General features: G+C 33.9%; 1 protein-coding gene across 4 annotated transcripts; it reads right to left on the bottom strand.

The window, feature by feature from the left end:
• Nucleotides 1–834: 834 nt before the first annotated feature.
• On the bottom strand, nt 835–6,681 carry LOC147273901 (Cell cycle regulated microtubule associated protein). 4 transcript variants are annotated; one of them, XM_086257382.1, is made up of 18 exons: nt 6,169–6,681; nt 5,578–5,727; nt 5,358–5,432; nt 4,841–4,994; nt 4,324–4,432; nt 3,911–3,961; nt 3,301–3,398; nt 3,142–3,220; nt 2,995–3,057; nt 2,731–2,817; nt 2,574–2,632; nt 2,376–2,478; nt 2,226–2,291; nt 2,060–2,122; nt 1,764–1,841; nt 1,594–1,638; nt 1,329–1,426; nt 835–1,231 (listed from the first exon to the last, which is right to left on the bottom strand). In XM_086257382.1, exons 1-18 carry the CDS (start codon nt 6,338–6,340, stop codon nt 1,213–1,215), a joined length of 1,569 nt encoding a protein of 522 aa, XP_086113508.1. In that variant the 5' UTR covers nt 6,341–6,681; the 3' UTR covers nt 835–1,212. The 4 variants fall into 4 exon arrangements, with proteins under 4 accessions (XP_086113508.1, XP_086113510.1, XP_086113509.1 ...); XM_086257384.1 differs by having other exon boundaries at nt 2,376–2,454; XM_086257383.1 differs by having other exon boundaries at nt 5,364–5,432.
• Nucleotides 6,682–15,750: the final 9,069 nt, after the last annotated feature.

Below are 15,750 nucleotides of genomic sequence, written 5' to 3'. Positions count from 1 at the left end.
ATTAATATTCAAACTTTTAATTTTTAAGTTTCGGCTCATAAAAGAATCGGATTGGTTGCAGTAAATCTCCCAAACTGCAGTTTGACTTAGCTGATTTTTATATAATTTTTAAAAGAGATAATTACAATTTGGTCTACTTATTTCATACATAGTTCAATTTCGGTCCATAATCTTTTTTAAGTTCTGTTTTGGTCCACTAATTGTTTCACTTACTCAATAAAAGTCCAGATTTGTTTTCTCAAACTTCATCAAACTTCAATTTTCTTTGATTCTAATACTCCAAATTGGTTCCTATGACTAAGAAATAATGAAATATAATTTATACTTCAATTATAATTGAAAAAAAAACAACCAAAAGAATTTAAAATCATAATTTAAAAAAAAAAAATCGTAGACCAAAATTAAACTAGATATAAAATAAGTAGACCAAAATTGAACTTAAAAAAGATCGTGAACCAAAATTGAACTAGGTATAAAATAAGTTAATCAAATTTGTAACTTCCTCCTTTAAAAAAAAAACACATGGCCTCCAACCATTGACTCTCAGATATCCTTACCCATGCACCTCACTATTCTCTGTTACTTAAGAGTTAAGACCAAGAGAAATCCACCAAGTTTTTTAAACTGAGAAAAGGCATTAGATAGTGACATGTATAGTTGCAATGTAGGATATGATGCAGATAACTGGGCTAGAGAGAGAGAGAGAGAGAGAGAGAGAGAGAGAGAGAGAGAGAGAGAGAGAGAGAGAGAGTGTGTGTGTGTGTTCCTGGTCAAATCAAACTTTGTAAGGCACATTTAAGAAAGTGTTGTATCAGTTTTTCACACATCATCATATTGAGCACATAACTGCCTTGTGTATATTCCTTGACTAATCACAATTACATGTGTTGATGCCATGCCATCAAAAAAGATGGAAGAAGATGCTGTAAGTGACAGATGGCCTTAACAGCTGTACAACACCGGCCTTTCTACATGTTTATTGGATTTCAACTGAAATCTACAAATTGGAGAAATGCAAAAGCTGGTTTGACATTAATTTGGAACAAAACCAGCCATTCAATTTACAGAAAAAAAGGGATGGATGATCTTTTGAACAAGAGTTGTTCTGCAATCATCTTTGATACACATGATTCCACCATCTTCTTAGACTGCAGATACTCAAATCCAATGTCCATGTAGAAGCCAATTTATGAACTCTGTACTATTTTACCCTCAGCGGACGCCCAAACCCCTGCAGCAATACAGAGACCAAATAATTGAATCAGAAAATGAAAATAGAAATTAACATCATAGCATCAATTATCCTTCATTCAGTTCAGCTGGCACACCTCATGCTTGATTTGTTATCAACATTTGTGATGCGCCTGTCACCCCCAAATTGAGTATGCTTTCCACCAAACAGAGAAGGTTTCTCTTTGACCATTATCTACAAGAGGATGCGAAATTTTGTGCAAACATATGAGGGAAGGCTTGAAACAATATTTACATTCGTAAACTTCTTTTCCATGAGAGAAGACTAGAGTCCAAAACTCAACAAATCCAAAGAAAATAAATAAAGATTGTGTCATTAACCAGTTCAATGAGGTAACTTACCTTATGTTCTGGCTGGAAAAAATTCGATCTATTTTCTTTTGAGTCCTTGTGCCAAAAAAAACAAAAAAACAAAATTACTCAATACAGTACTACGGAAAGTTAAATCTAAAAAATTGATAATACATGTGATGTGCATTGAGTGATAAGAAAGTGAAGGGCACAAGGATCACCTTCGTATATATAGGTGTAGGCTGAGACAATTTCAACCGAGATCCATTATTTGGCTGGAGTTCAGATGTCAAGGAGAGCTAGCATTCAACAAGGAGAAGAAATGAGAATTACAGGTAAATAAGTTGATGCAAACCGTAAATGGTTACAATAACAGGAACAATAAGAGAAAAGCGATACAATGTACAACTACAACTGTTTTTTTTTTACCAAAAAAAAAAAAAAAACAAAAAGAGACTACAATTATATATCATATAAATTTGGAACTGAAAAGGATACACAGCGGAACTCCACAAACCTTACTAAAAAGTTCTGTTGGCAGACTATTTTGAACTTTCCTCTCTGTCTGAAAATTAAATTCCTTCATAGAAATCAAAACATGATGTTAGCACAGATAATTCTGTCAACTGGCAAATATAAACAATATATAGTCACGAAGCAAGAGAATAACATCTATGAACTACCATTGGTACAGTGGTTTCTCGCTTCCTATTCCAGAAAACACCAATATCCCCTTTGCTAGAAAATATCTGCATTCAGAAAGGAATTAACCTCATATTTGGCACCTACTAGAATCAATTTCACATAAATGATTTATAGCATTAAAATACTACCTTTTTATTAAGAGGACAGGCTTTAAATTTGTGCATTACATCACCTCCATCCGGCTTAGGACCATCCATTGTACTTGGTCTATGCAAAGTAGACCTATCAGAACTATTTTTACAACATAATGAAACATTGGCAAATGTAAGCAAAGCATTTCTTTTTCTCATATTGACTTTAGTTTAAAAGATGCCTTGTGCTATTACCTTCTGAACTCTCTGTTTCCATTTTCTGCAACAGCTGAAGTACATGGTTTGTCCAACCCCTGCAAAATGCACAATCACAGTCACGCTTCCAGTGACAGGAGGGACTACTTTGACTTAAGATAACAGTGCAAATAACTTGATGAAATTTACAACGGACCTTTTCAGGATCATTGCAATGTTGTGAGGATGATGAAACAGCAGATGTATTTTGCAAGGCCCTTTCCATTGTCTTCAGGTGAAATTCCTAAGAAGCAAGGTAATAAAGGAACTCTGAGCCGCAAGACTTCAAAATACACTTGTTTGGGCAGAGCCTTTTTCTTTTTTTCATTTTGTTTTGAGGGTAAAGAACATCCCTCTTGTGCATAGTATTAGCTGCTTGTGAATGGATGAAACAAGCAAATTATAAATATCAAACACTTACTTGAAATTCTGGCAACTTGGGAGTGGTCCTCTTGGGGAGTGGCAATGAAGGAGCCTCGAAAATCTGCAGTAAAGACATAAATTTGAAGAAGGAACAACAATAATAGCAAATGCAAAAATCCCTATTTAACTGACTTTAAGTACCAACTTTTCTGTTCAATGGACGGGCTTTGAATTTTCGAGGAGGAGCGGTTGTTACTTGTCCAAACACTGATCCATTTGTAGGCCTGAAATATAAATACATTATACTTCCCTGCAGACTGGTAAACAAAAGTACATCCTTTGTGCTCGGATAGCAAGAACTCACCTTATCCTTTGTGCCCTGTGTGCTGTTTCAAGGTCAGGTTCTCTGGGAATAGTAAGCCTTAACTTGGCATGTGTAAAGGTTTTATCAAATGTTTCATCCTGCAAGACCGACAGGAATGTTTAGTATTATAAACAGTACATATATGCTATCTTCAGCTCCTTTTTATGTATCAATCCACTAGGCAAGAAATCAAAAATTAAAGACATCTGTATAGACTTTGCAAATTCTGGGAAAATATTGTCACCCAGTATTACACTGTAGACTTTTTTTCCTCTCAATATAAAATGTTTCTGTTAATAAAGGTATTAATAAAACCATATTGACAAAAGTATTGTTGGTTGAAAGTTGCAAATTGAGAGGGAATATTATGAAAAGGTAACTTCATAGTGTTATTGAATGTAATTTTAGCATGACTTGTGGTCAACAGTTAACCGTAACATACAAAAGCTGTTGGTTCATCTGAAAACTGAAAGCTCATTCTGTAAAAAAAATATAAGCAAATATTTAAAATTTTCCAAAAAATAAAAGGATTTACTTTATCAAATATATACTAGAAAAAGAAAAGTAATAATCTTTTGTTGCCAAAGCATCAAGCAGTAGGGTAGCATACCTTTTTCGGCATCTTGTGGACTAAGTTAGTTTGCTGCTTAGCATCAGCAAGCTGCCATAAAGAAGAAAACAAATATGAACCTGGCCGCACCTTATGATGATAAATCACATAAGAACATAATGATGGTCAGGTATGAAAGGCTGTTGATTCATACACATCACAATCTCAAAAACGTATTGTAAATTTTCTATGCAGGTTTTAGGTATATACAAAATTTCAATAACTCAAAAGCACCCCTGATTTAAATACCTCTTTAGATTGTAAATGACAAAACACATTTAAAAGAACAAAATTATGATGCAGTAAATACTGGTCCAAGTGTGAATATCACAGACAAAATTCTTGCGTAGAAAGGCAATTCACAAAAATTCCAATATGCTCAGCACAAATTACTAGTAATACAAATTCTATACCTTACGCAAGTGACCTCCCTCTAGCTTTTGCCTCTTGGCAGCTTGACTTTCAACCCCAAAAGAACTGCATAAGCTCTTCTCGTTGTTTTGAACATGTGGCATCTGAAATCTAACAATCAAAGGTAATAAAATATCAAAAGAGCTCATGAAAAATAAAGTATCAAAGAAAACAAATAAAGTCAGTAAGGAACAAACTTTGGCCTTCCATATTTACTAGATTTACACTCTCTCTGGATATTGCAGTTAAATACTTTATTGAACTGAGTAATGCCCTAATCTATGACACAAGTAACATTTTTCACAGCTAAAATAAGGGCCCCACCTAGCAAAGAAGAGGCATTTAAATCAGTGTGCATAAGGAAAGAAACATAGAACATAATAGTTACTGTATTAACTCTGTGAGTAATAAACAGAAAAAGCAACATGAATAGTTTCACAAGAATATCACTTCGGTATTTTAAAATACATAGGAATGCATAGACAAAAATTACAAAATGCAGAACATTCTGAGAATCACCTGGAACCACCATTTTGAGGGGGTCGATTTTGCTTAGCAAGCTGACTTGCTGTAGGTTTCATCAAAGTTGAGCTCCTGGGGAAAGATGGCTTTACAGAAAAGTTGCTTTTACCTTTTAGCTTATCACTGGATAAGTGATTGTAGAATGCCAATCCTGAAAATAAATAAATAAATAAAAATAATTAATAAATAGGGAGAAAAATATTAAAATAATAGTTACATCATGTTGAAACAATGGAATCACTTGGTCATAATTCATGAGCAATGTGGTACAATACATTTTTCTAAAAACCTATTAATGTCAGCTGACAGAATATCATTGAGCGAATAGAAAACATAGAAAATCTTCAGATTGTGAATTGGGTTTGGCAAACAGAAGCGGCAAGAACTTAATGTTGCAAAATACTAGTCTTGATTAAATCTTATAACATTATATCATGCTCTTAATTTATTTGAAAACCATCTAGCAAATCCATTTTAGCATACATATTAATCATCACGGTAACAAACTGATCACCTGTACCTGCTCCATGTGGTTGATTTAGAACTCTTTGTAAATTTCCAAAGATCCCTCCATTCGTTCCTTCACAACCTAGAATGCAACAAACATTACACTCCAAAATTTAGACTTCAACACTAGATAAAGATGCTGGAAAAATATTGCTTTTCTAAATCCTGCCTCTCCACTAGGCACGAATTAAGGTGTTCATACTAAACATCCTTAATCCCAATCATACCTCTGTTATTTACATCCATTGCACATAATTCTTGACCCACAGTGTTATCACAGTGGCCGTCATCCATATCCTCCACAGCTTTAGATTTCGGCGAGATGTTTACATTTCCCAGGAAGATGTCTTCTCTTAGTACTAACTTTGTCACAACAGCTGAAACGGACAAAAATGAGCCTTTGATATACTTTATTTATAAAATGTTTAAATGTGTATACAACATCATAAATTGCTAAAATTTTTAAAAATCACAGAATTTTGCTTTGGATAAGTAATGTATCACACTATCACGCAGTAAGCACGAATTTCTTCAAAAAATAATTAAAAAGAGGAAATTTATGACCGCAATACTAATTTTTTAAAAGAAATTATCTGAATGCATATTCTATATTGAACAGCAAACATCAATAATTATGTATTTAAACAAAGAAGAATGCTAGGGTTTGCAAATGCTGGAAAAAAAAAAAAAAAAAATCGATTTAGCCAAGCTCACTATTCAGTATAGCTCAACTCAATCAAAGTCAAACACACAGAAAGAAATAGTTCCAAAATACAAAATGTGAACGAAAACGGTGTTGTTAAGCTATAGAGACTCACGAGAAGGAGGATAGCTCTTGGCAGACGCGAACCAGAGCTCGGCTTGACGAGCCTCCGCCGCAGTCTCCTCCCGAGTGAAGTTGAAGAACTGAGGGGCGTCAAACTCGTAGTCAATGTCCACTTCGTAAGCCATAAACACTTGCTCAACCTCCATATCTTCCTCCATTTCCATTCTCTCTAGCTCCCTTTCTCTGTCTAGCTGACTGTCTCTGTCTACAATGAACCAGAACCAAACACCATGGATCGAAGCTTTCTCTTTCTTTCTCGGTTGTCACTGGCAGCTCGGGTTTGGGATTCGGAGCTCCGATCCTGACCCGCCGAAACCCTAAATCTTGAATCTCAGCTCCGTTTTGTAGCAGAGAGCAGTTTTCGGTCGGCGCACTGTAGCACCACCCGTGTAAAATTTGTAACCGAATTTCGAGCGCAAGGTACAAGCGTTCAAAAGGGTAGCGCGTAGGGTACAAGCACTTTAAAGCGGGGGGATCAGGAGCGTTAGGACTTTGGACACATGCCAGGTTTCTCTTTTTGTTTTGTAGCGTCGAGGTTTGTAACGATCCGAAATTTTGAATGTATGGCTCCGGAGAATTTATAGATTTTAATTTATTAGTCACAATGACGAATATGCCCCTGGCATTTTGGTAGAATGGTGGGTGGAGATGGGGAATTGGATTTGAAATTTGAACAGAGTGGTGGACAGGAGTGTCATTTTGTGTGGTGTCCTTCAACTGAAGGGGAGTCAGCAGTGTCATAGGTCCTCGAGCTCTCTCTGTTTCGGGTTGCGAAATCCTGTCGACGACTCTGAATTTCGGCGCGTCTCCAGTTTGCCCTTGGGGTTTGGCGGAATTGCAAGACTGACCCTAACGGTTGTGTTTGTTTGTGGGGTCTTTAAGAGTGGGACCCGCCCCCGCCAGTTCAAAAATGAGATGGTGATGTGATGACTGATGATGGAGCAGAGCAGTGGAGGAATCTTAGAAATCGATGCTATTTGCAGGTTTGCACCTTACCATGTAGATTTTTGAACTTTTGCTTTCACCTTAGTGGTATTGAGCCACTGCCTAATCTTTTCTTTTAGTTTCACATTGGGGTGTGACAGTCCGATTTGATTCAATTTAGGATCAAAACCGCGTATCAATAGTAATTATTTACACTACCCGATAATACGGTTTAAATTTGACACAAAATTAATGAGTTAAATTGACTATTGTTTTACACAAATATAGATATCACATAATTTACTAAACACGAATAATAAATAAATCAGATTAGTGTCAAACATTAATAATTCGATTTTGATATGATAAACTGATCAAACTAGCATTATATGGAGAAAATTATTATTTTTTCCTTTTATAATATGTATCGTGAAAGTCATTGTATGATTATAGAGTTATTCTTTTATGGTTTTGTTAGAATAATGAGTAAGTATATATTTTTTTTATAAGTGATCATTTTTGTTTACAAATTAAGGAAACTTTATTTTAAATTTGTAATTTACAATATATATGGATCAATCCGAACACAACATGATTATGAACGAGTTGGGTTAGTATTGAGTTATTTGACGCCATTAATTAAACAAGAGTTGACTAAAATTTGACAAGAATACGAAAAGAGCATGACACAAACATGACCCGCTAGCTAGGGTGGGAGGAGATAGGCAATGTGGTTGGCCAACAAAGAGGAGGCGGCAACAAGAGGTATAAGGAGGAGAGGAAGCTAGGGTTAGGCGGTGACTTGTAGAATGGGTTTCATTTTAGGCTTATTAAAATATGAATAATGCTATTCTTACCACATTTCTTATACCACATTCTTATACCATCTCACGTGTCATTACTTTATTGGACAACGTTTTTCTTTTTCTTTTTGGGTTTTTATTTTTATTTTTTAGTATCCAATGTATGAATGCCATGTAAGTTGCCACATAAGGTGGTATGAAATTATGGTATAAAAATGTGGTATATCTAGCACTACTGTTAAAATATATAACTTAGTGTGGGAAAAACCATTTAAAAATATATAATAGTGCCAATAGTCACTGTTCGACAGGAACTCTGCAGCAATAGTTCTTGTTCGACATGAATTTTGCAACGACAAACATGGAAAGGGTTAATGTGACTTCATAAAAGGTGAGTTTTTGTATTTAATGTTGGTTTTATCAACTTTTGACATGTTTATGTAAGAGAAAAAACATAAGATATATTTATTAGTATATGTTTATGCCTTTTTTATAGATGTTCTTGCACAGTGAGTATAGTCACTATTGTAAAACATGGGAAAAAAATGCAGGGCGCACTAAGCTTTGTGCCCATCGTGTGTTTTCATTAATGTAGGCTTGTGTCTATATAGATTTCGTTCATGGATTATCGAAATTGTGCAAAAACTTTGTCTTTGCTATTCTATGAGTTTCTTCCTTTTTGCGTGTGGCATCGCCACTTCCGTTGGCAACATCCACTAATTTGAAACTTAATTTTAAAACCATATTTTGACCTGGCATTTTTTATATGTCCCAAATAACCAACGAATGACAAGTGTTTTTCCTTGTGTGGATCCTATTTCAATGGAAACTTGATGAGTCGATCCGCCTACACATCTTGCTTTTACTATATTTGAAGTGACTTATCACCTATTTCTTAAAGTGAGCTGGGTTATCATTGTATTTTTTCAGTTTAAGCTTTAAAAGAGGAAAAAAAACTCATATAATATACAAGAGGAATTCTGTAAAGGGTTAAACGAGTAAAAAAACAATAATAAATTACTCATACACCCAATTTTTAAAGATTTTTAACAACAAACTAAGCCAATTAAAAAATTAAAGAGTCCATTAATTATAAGGTACTGACAACATTTTTTATTAACCAAACACACCCAATGCCTCATTCTTACTTTGCAGGTCACATCCTACAAAAACTCAACGGCATATTCTTCTTTTGTGGGCCACATGCTTCAAATTCACTAGATCTTCATGCCACGTAATCACCAAAATAGACACAGAAAAAACCAAAATACCAACCATATCCTTACAACTGCAACGGGTCAAAAAAATTAATAAAAAGCTAACAAATGGATAGTGTCTGATACTGATTTGTTGGTTAGAAAAGATATAACTTTTATATAAGGTTGTTGGCCAAGATATTTTAGAATAAAGGATTAGAAGCGTTCTTTTTTTTTTTTTCATTGAAATATGGTTTTTATTTATGAAAACCATAAAATGACAATGTATGTTTACTATACCAAAGCACAAAATGACAATAATTCCTCAAAGATTTCAGTTTAGTAAGCAACCATATGAAAGTTTCTGCAGTTTCAGTTCACTTGCAGTTTCAGAAACTGCAGAAAGTTCACTTGTAATTCCAGAAACTGCAGTTTCAGTTCACTGTAAACTGCATAAACTGCAGTTTTTTATGCAGTTTCAGTTCACTTGCAGTTTCAGAAACTGCAGAAAGTTCACTTGTAATTCCAGAAACTGCAGTTTCAGTTCACTGTAAACTGCATAAACTATAGTTTTTTATGCAGTTTCAGAAACTGCAGAAAACTGCAGTTCTAGAAACTGCAGAAAAATGCAAAAAACTGCAGTTTGACTTAAAATGGCATAAATGCATAAAGAGAGAAGATGAACGTGAAGAGAGAAGAAAGAGAAAGACAAAAAGGAAATAAAATGACAATTGACCAGATTTCAAGATAAGCCAACTAGCTGCAACTTACCTTGTTATTAAAAAAAACTAATTGGTGCACTAGATAGTAAAAACAATAAGTAAAAGGTACCTTAGAGTAATTAATTCAAAATTAAATTTCAGCCCAATATGTCCGTGTATGCATGGCGGAGACGGAAAATGCACTACCGAGCGCTTGGTAGCTTGCCTAGAGCTTAATAGCTTGCATCTACATCTGTATCTACATTTGCACATTTTTAGGTTGTAGATGCATATTTTTAGGTTGCATATTCATTTTTTAGGTTGCAGATGCATCTTTTTAACTTGCATATGATATGTTTTAGATTATAGATGCATGTTTTTGTTTGAAGATGCATGCAGATACATCTGCCGAACGCTCGGTGAACAATTTGGATTTCTACTTAAGTTTTGAGCTGGTTGAAGTTTGACTTAACTTTTTTTTTCATTTTGAGCTTCTAATTAAAACACAAAAAAAAAAAAAAAAAAACAAACGGAAATATACTGAACGAGTTGGTTTGGTTGATTTTTCGGATTTGTTTAGGCTTTTGCTCTCCCCAGTTCAGTATAAATTATTGACCCAAAAAAAAGATAGTATAAATTTAATAAACTAAAAATATGTGAAGGTAAAATGAAAAAAATCATTGATAATGGATGTAATTAATTTAGTGCATTTCTAGAGTCACCTTTACCTTTACATATCAGATAATTACTAAAAGATACCATCATATTTTCTCTAACATAATCCAAGACGTCACTGTGATTATGACAATTGTCTTGCACTCTTGCACAAGAATAGTTAAAAAGAACATCATAAATGTGGACTTTTTTTTTTTGGTAAGACATAAATGTGGACTTTTTGGTGCTTCTGAAGTACCATGTGATCTCAGTCAACAAGATTCCTAATGAGGAAAAATTCAACACAATGGGCCACAATGTCCCACTAAAGAGACTCTGGTATAAACTTGAATTTTTGAACAAAATATGCAAAAAAAAAATTTTGGCTATGAAAATATGCAAATTGATTCATTGAATTAAATGAAATGTAACACTAACAAGGTTTTTTTTTTTTTTTGAGCTGACCCACTAACAAAGGTTAATTGATCAGTCTTGTATATAGTGTGCATTTGTATATATAAAATTGTGTAAAGGTTATTAGTTATTACTCTGTTCTTTCAAAGAAATTTGAAATTCGGGTCCCACTAAATCCTCCATGAAAAATAATGATGTCTATTGTCTCTTCTTCAATGTGCTTAAATTATTTGGGGGCTTTTTGATTAAATGTGAAGAGTACTTAGTAGCTGAAAATTTCAGACATATATAACAGAAATATGTAAATGATCATTTACTAGTTTAGCTTGTTTGTTTGATTCATTAATTCAATGTGGTATGTATTTGTGCCCACATTGGATACCTTTCCAGACTTCCAGTTTGCATCACCTACCAATGGTCCTATACATGCATGCATATTTATAGTAACTCCTCTTTATCATTTTGCATCATCTAGATGACCTACTGAAGTACTCTCTTTTCTATTGCTGCTAAATTTGATGCTTACAAATCCAGAAAAAATAAATATAGAAATAGTTGATTCATATGAGTCTTTTTCTTTTTAAGATTTGGGTTAAGAGTAGAAAAAAAAAAGAAAGATAAAAAGATAAGATTAAATGAAATAATTTTTGTTTTGTTTCTAGATCTGGCAGTATTCAAAGTTTCAAACATCTTGTTGTATCAAAATTTCTGTTGTTTGATTAGAAATTCAGTAATGCTACACTTACCACATTTTTATATCACAATTTCATACCATCTTACATGACATTCATATATTGGACACTAAAACTTAAAAAATAAAACTTAAAAAAGAAAAAGAGAATACCCTTCCAAATGCTATACTTACCACATTCTTATACCACATTTTTATATCATCTGACGTGTCATTACTTTATTGGACAAAGTTTTTCTTTTCCTTTTTGGGTTTTTATTTTTATTTTTAGTATCCAATGTATGAATGCCATGTAAGTTGCCACATAAGGTGGTATGAAATTATGGTATAAAAATGTGGTATATATAGCACTACTGGTAAAGTAATGACACATCAGGTGAGATACAAATGTGGGAGAAAAAATGTGGGACAACTAGCATTATTGTTAGAAATTATCACAGTGATAATTTTTTTTTTGGCCATGATCAGCAGTGATAATTAAGTGTGAGAGATATCAACAAATGGTGGTTCTTGTATGGGCTGGGAAACAAATTCATATATGGGCTGATCCATCAACTGGCAAAGAGGACTTTGGGCTAAGTTACATTGTATTCTACTCTATTGTTGGGAATAATTTTGAAAAAATCCTTATATAAAACCATGTGATACATCATACATGACATGTACATATATGTCTTTTGAATTCATTGATACCTGGGTCCTAGGATAATATTAATGGGGAGTTAGAAAAAATAACAGTTGAGGCCCTTTTTCAAAAAGTAAAAATTATTTGTATAAGAAATCCATCATCCAAAGAAAGCATAACCAACATTTTCTCCACTAATTGTAGCCCATTTTCTTATTGCAATTGAGGAAATAAAAAATTCAAGCAAAAAGAGATTCATTTAATAAAAAATAAAAAAAAAGGCCGGACTTGTACAAGAAGAAATAAGGCCAATTCTTTTATTGAAAATGTGAAAAAAAAAAAAAAAACCCAATAAATCACACAATCAGAAAATGGGCCTTTACTATTGGGCTATAACATTTCATAGGAGGCCTCCTTATTTGTCGAGCCGTGTGCAGCCGCGCCGGTCTACACACCCGTCGGGTCGGTCCTAAACGTTTGTTAGAAAATATATTAATTGTTAGAGACAATAGACATTTCACTAATTCTTGAACTAGCTTTCAATGGGCACCTATTGGAGGATGCTAAGAAGTTTTTGGCACTTTTTACTCATGTTTTATGTTTTTATATTGCTCGTTCTGTCGTTCATGCAAGATTAGGTCATGTCTTATGAGACATTCTCTCATAAAGAAGTGGGTCTTATGCGTTGTGAGTCCTACCTCATTGTAAGAGAATACCCCATATGACATACCACATGAATTAATCTCTCTAAACCCTTTATATTATTTTGTCCTTGACAAAATATGCACTCTGTACTCTAATGACACCCAAAGACAATATGTAAAAGTTAGAATAGATATGTGAAGAAAAACAGCCAATCACATTTGCACACATGCACCAATGTTTATTTATTAATGCTGACAATTGTTTCTTCCTATGTATAATCTTCAGCCTTCAGCTAGGCATGACTTAATTAAGCTGCAAATTAAACTAGTGGTCTTCATACTCTTCACCAAATGCAGTACCACACATAATCTTATTAGACAAGTTGGCTATATATAAGGCCAATATAAAGGGGACAGCTAGCTATATATACCAAATTATTGGCTGGACTTGATCTGATTCAACAAGAGGCCAATAATCCAGTAGGCCATGCCATTACCATATCAGTGTCCAACCAGATTATAAAGCCCACAAGAAGAGATGTCTTTGTTTTTGTTAGAAGATACTTGTCCAGCTAAGTTTTGCACCAAAGCTAGCCTCAAACATCAACATCCATCACCAAAGCCAAAGCCAAAGCCAAAGCTAGCCATGTGGATTCATTTTATGTCCATTCTCTATCTCTCTCTATGTGTTTTTTGACCATCACAAGTGTTAATGATGCATGTCCTTGTTAAATTGTCTTCTGATTTGGGCAAGAGTGGAGGGAGAAATTTTGTTGAAGGGGTACTTCAATTATATGTGGATTAATTTGCTGTCCATTCTCTATCTCTCTATGTAGAGAGAAGGAACCACGGTTCAAATCCACACAACTAATAAGTGTACTAATAAAAGAACATGTAAAAAATGAAATATAAGACAACTCATTAACATAACTACACTATTATAGACCCTATATAAGAGTCATTTACACCATTTTTACTAGTTCAATCTAAAAATGACCACTTTGGTATTGTGCGGAAGCTAGTGATGAGTTTGACCATGCACCTTCATAAAGGCGCACACACCACACATGCCTATATTCATTTCAATTTAATTAGTTAACCGCGACATTAAACAAGTATGAAGTTTTACTAAAAAGCCTCGACGTTAGTATATGTGGTCTAACTCCTTAATACTAATTGATAACTCTTCACTTTTCCGACGTGTGGTTGCGGCAATACTCTAATCAACCTATTTTTCTCCAATGCTTGAAAGGCATGTGTTCCGGCCCAATAAGCTTAAGGTAAATTTGAGCTTATTGTAGGGGATGTGTTTACCATATGCCCCCCAAAACACTATTTGCAGTTGCACTCTGCGAAAATACAAGAAAATTTGCGCTCTTCTTATTGCAACCCTTGGTTTTCAAGAATTAAAAACTGTATAGTCACGAACCACAATTCACATTCAAAAGTATTAGCATATATATGTGGGAGTGTGAAAGCTTGCGTGCTCCAAAGTCCAAAATATACCGCGACATTACTGTACGTTATCAGCCTCGTTTGGATAACCATCTGTTGTTGAACCAATTGGTTTGCTTGTAAACTTGCCTGCGTTGACTCTAGATGCCAATTTTACACTCAACACTTCAGACTCAAACAAATATTTTCTATTATTTATTAATTTTATAAATAGAAGGATTAAGAAAAAATGAAAAATGAAATTAGAATTTGTAATTTTAAGGTTTGCGTCATAATATTTAAGATTTTAAATTTCTCTATTCAAATTTGCATCAAAATATGTGTTTGGCTAAATTCTCATCAGATTTGCATGTTGAGAGTCTAGAATCTCACATCAAGAATTTTGTGTCTTGCATAAATTGAACTATGACATATAATGTCATGGACATATTTTTCATTTATTGTCAATTAATTTTGAGTTTGATGCTCTAACTTTTATATGCATAGTATTATAGTGAACATTTTATGTGTTAAGTCTATTGTTAGAACACGCTCCATATCACTAATTGTAGGTCATTATGTGTTTGGCTCGAGTTTTGCCACACATGAGGGATATAAGAGCCCAAATTAGAAATTCTAATGTCTTTTTTGGATGATTTCGGATTTTGAATGCTATAATTGTAGAAAATGGTCCTAACCAAAAAGCCTTTGCACTTGTCTAAGAAAAACAACAAAATCAAAAAGCTTGCAAGAGTGACAATTCATAGTTTACATGAGAATTACACCTCCTAGGCTTACTAGGAGGAGGGGAAACAAGGAGAGGTGAGTTTGATTTCATTTCATTGGGATATTTGATGATGGGTTGGCAGACTTGGTTGCTTAAATTGTGGTTGTGTGGTGGACACGGGAAGGGACAAAACCGAGAGATTGTTTTCTACTGCTAAGTAAAGGCAAGACTTAAAGAGGATCATTGGATCAATTATTAGTCTATAGATTCTACCTTTGCTTGTGTGGAGATTCCTAGGGATTTCAAATGGAGGGAGAACCGTACAATATTGTCAGATATAAACAATGTTTCCTAGTGGGCAAATAATATATTAATATACTTGGCCAAAAAAAATAATATATTAATATAATACGTGATTAAATTAGTGTGGCTGCTGAAATTACTATAAAACCCAAGGCTAATTTGTTTGGCTAATTAAAATGTTTGTTTGACCAAAAACATTTTAAAACTAAAATGGAGTGTTACTTGTTATGCGTTTTAGAAGTATATACGGAGAAAGTTCATTTGACCACTAGCTTAAAAAAGGATGCTTCCATGTGAGGAGATGCCAAGATCGGCAATGAGCCCGTGACCATTGTAATTCTAATCTAATTTGTTGGAGTCAACTGATTTAACCTAATTTAATTAGCTTGGTGATTTTGACGAATTAGATCAAATAGCTATCTTCAAAAATAACATTCATATTATTTTTCGTGAAAACA

Source organism: Dryas octopetala, chromosome 9 (assembly GCF_963921425.1).
Source record: "Dryas octopetala chromosome 9, drDryOcto1.1, whole genome shotgun sequence".
NCBI lineage: Eukaryota > Viridiplantae > Streptophyta > Magnoliopsida > Rosales > Rosaceae > Dryas > Dryas octopetala.
The sequence above is the reverse complement of the archived record's forward strand: the minus strand, read 5'-3'. Positions and strand labels throughout refer to the sequence as shown.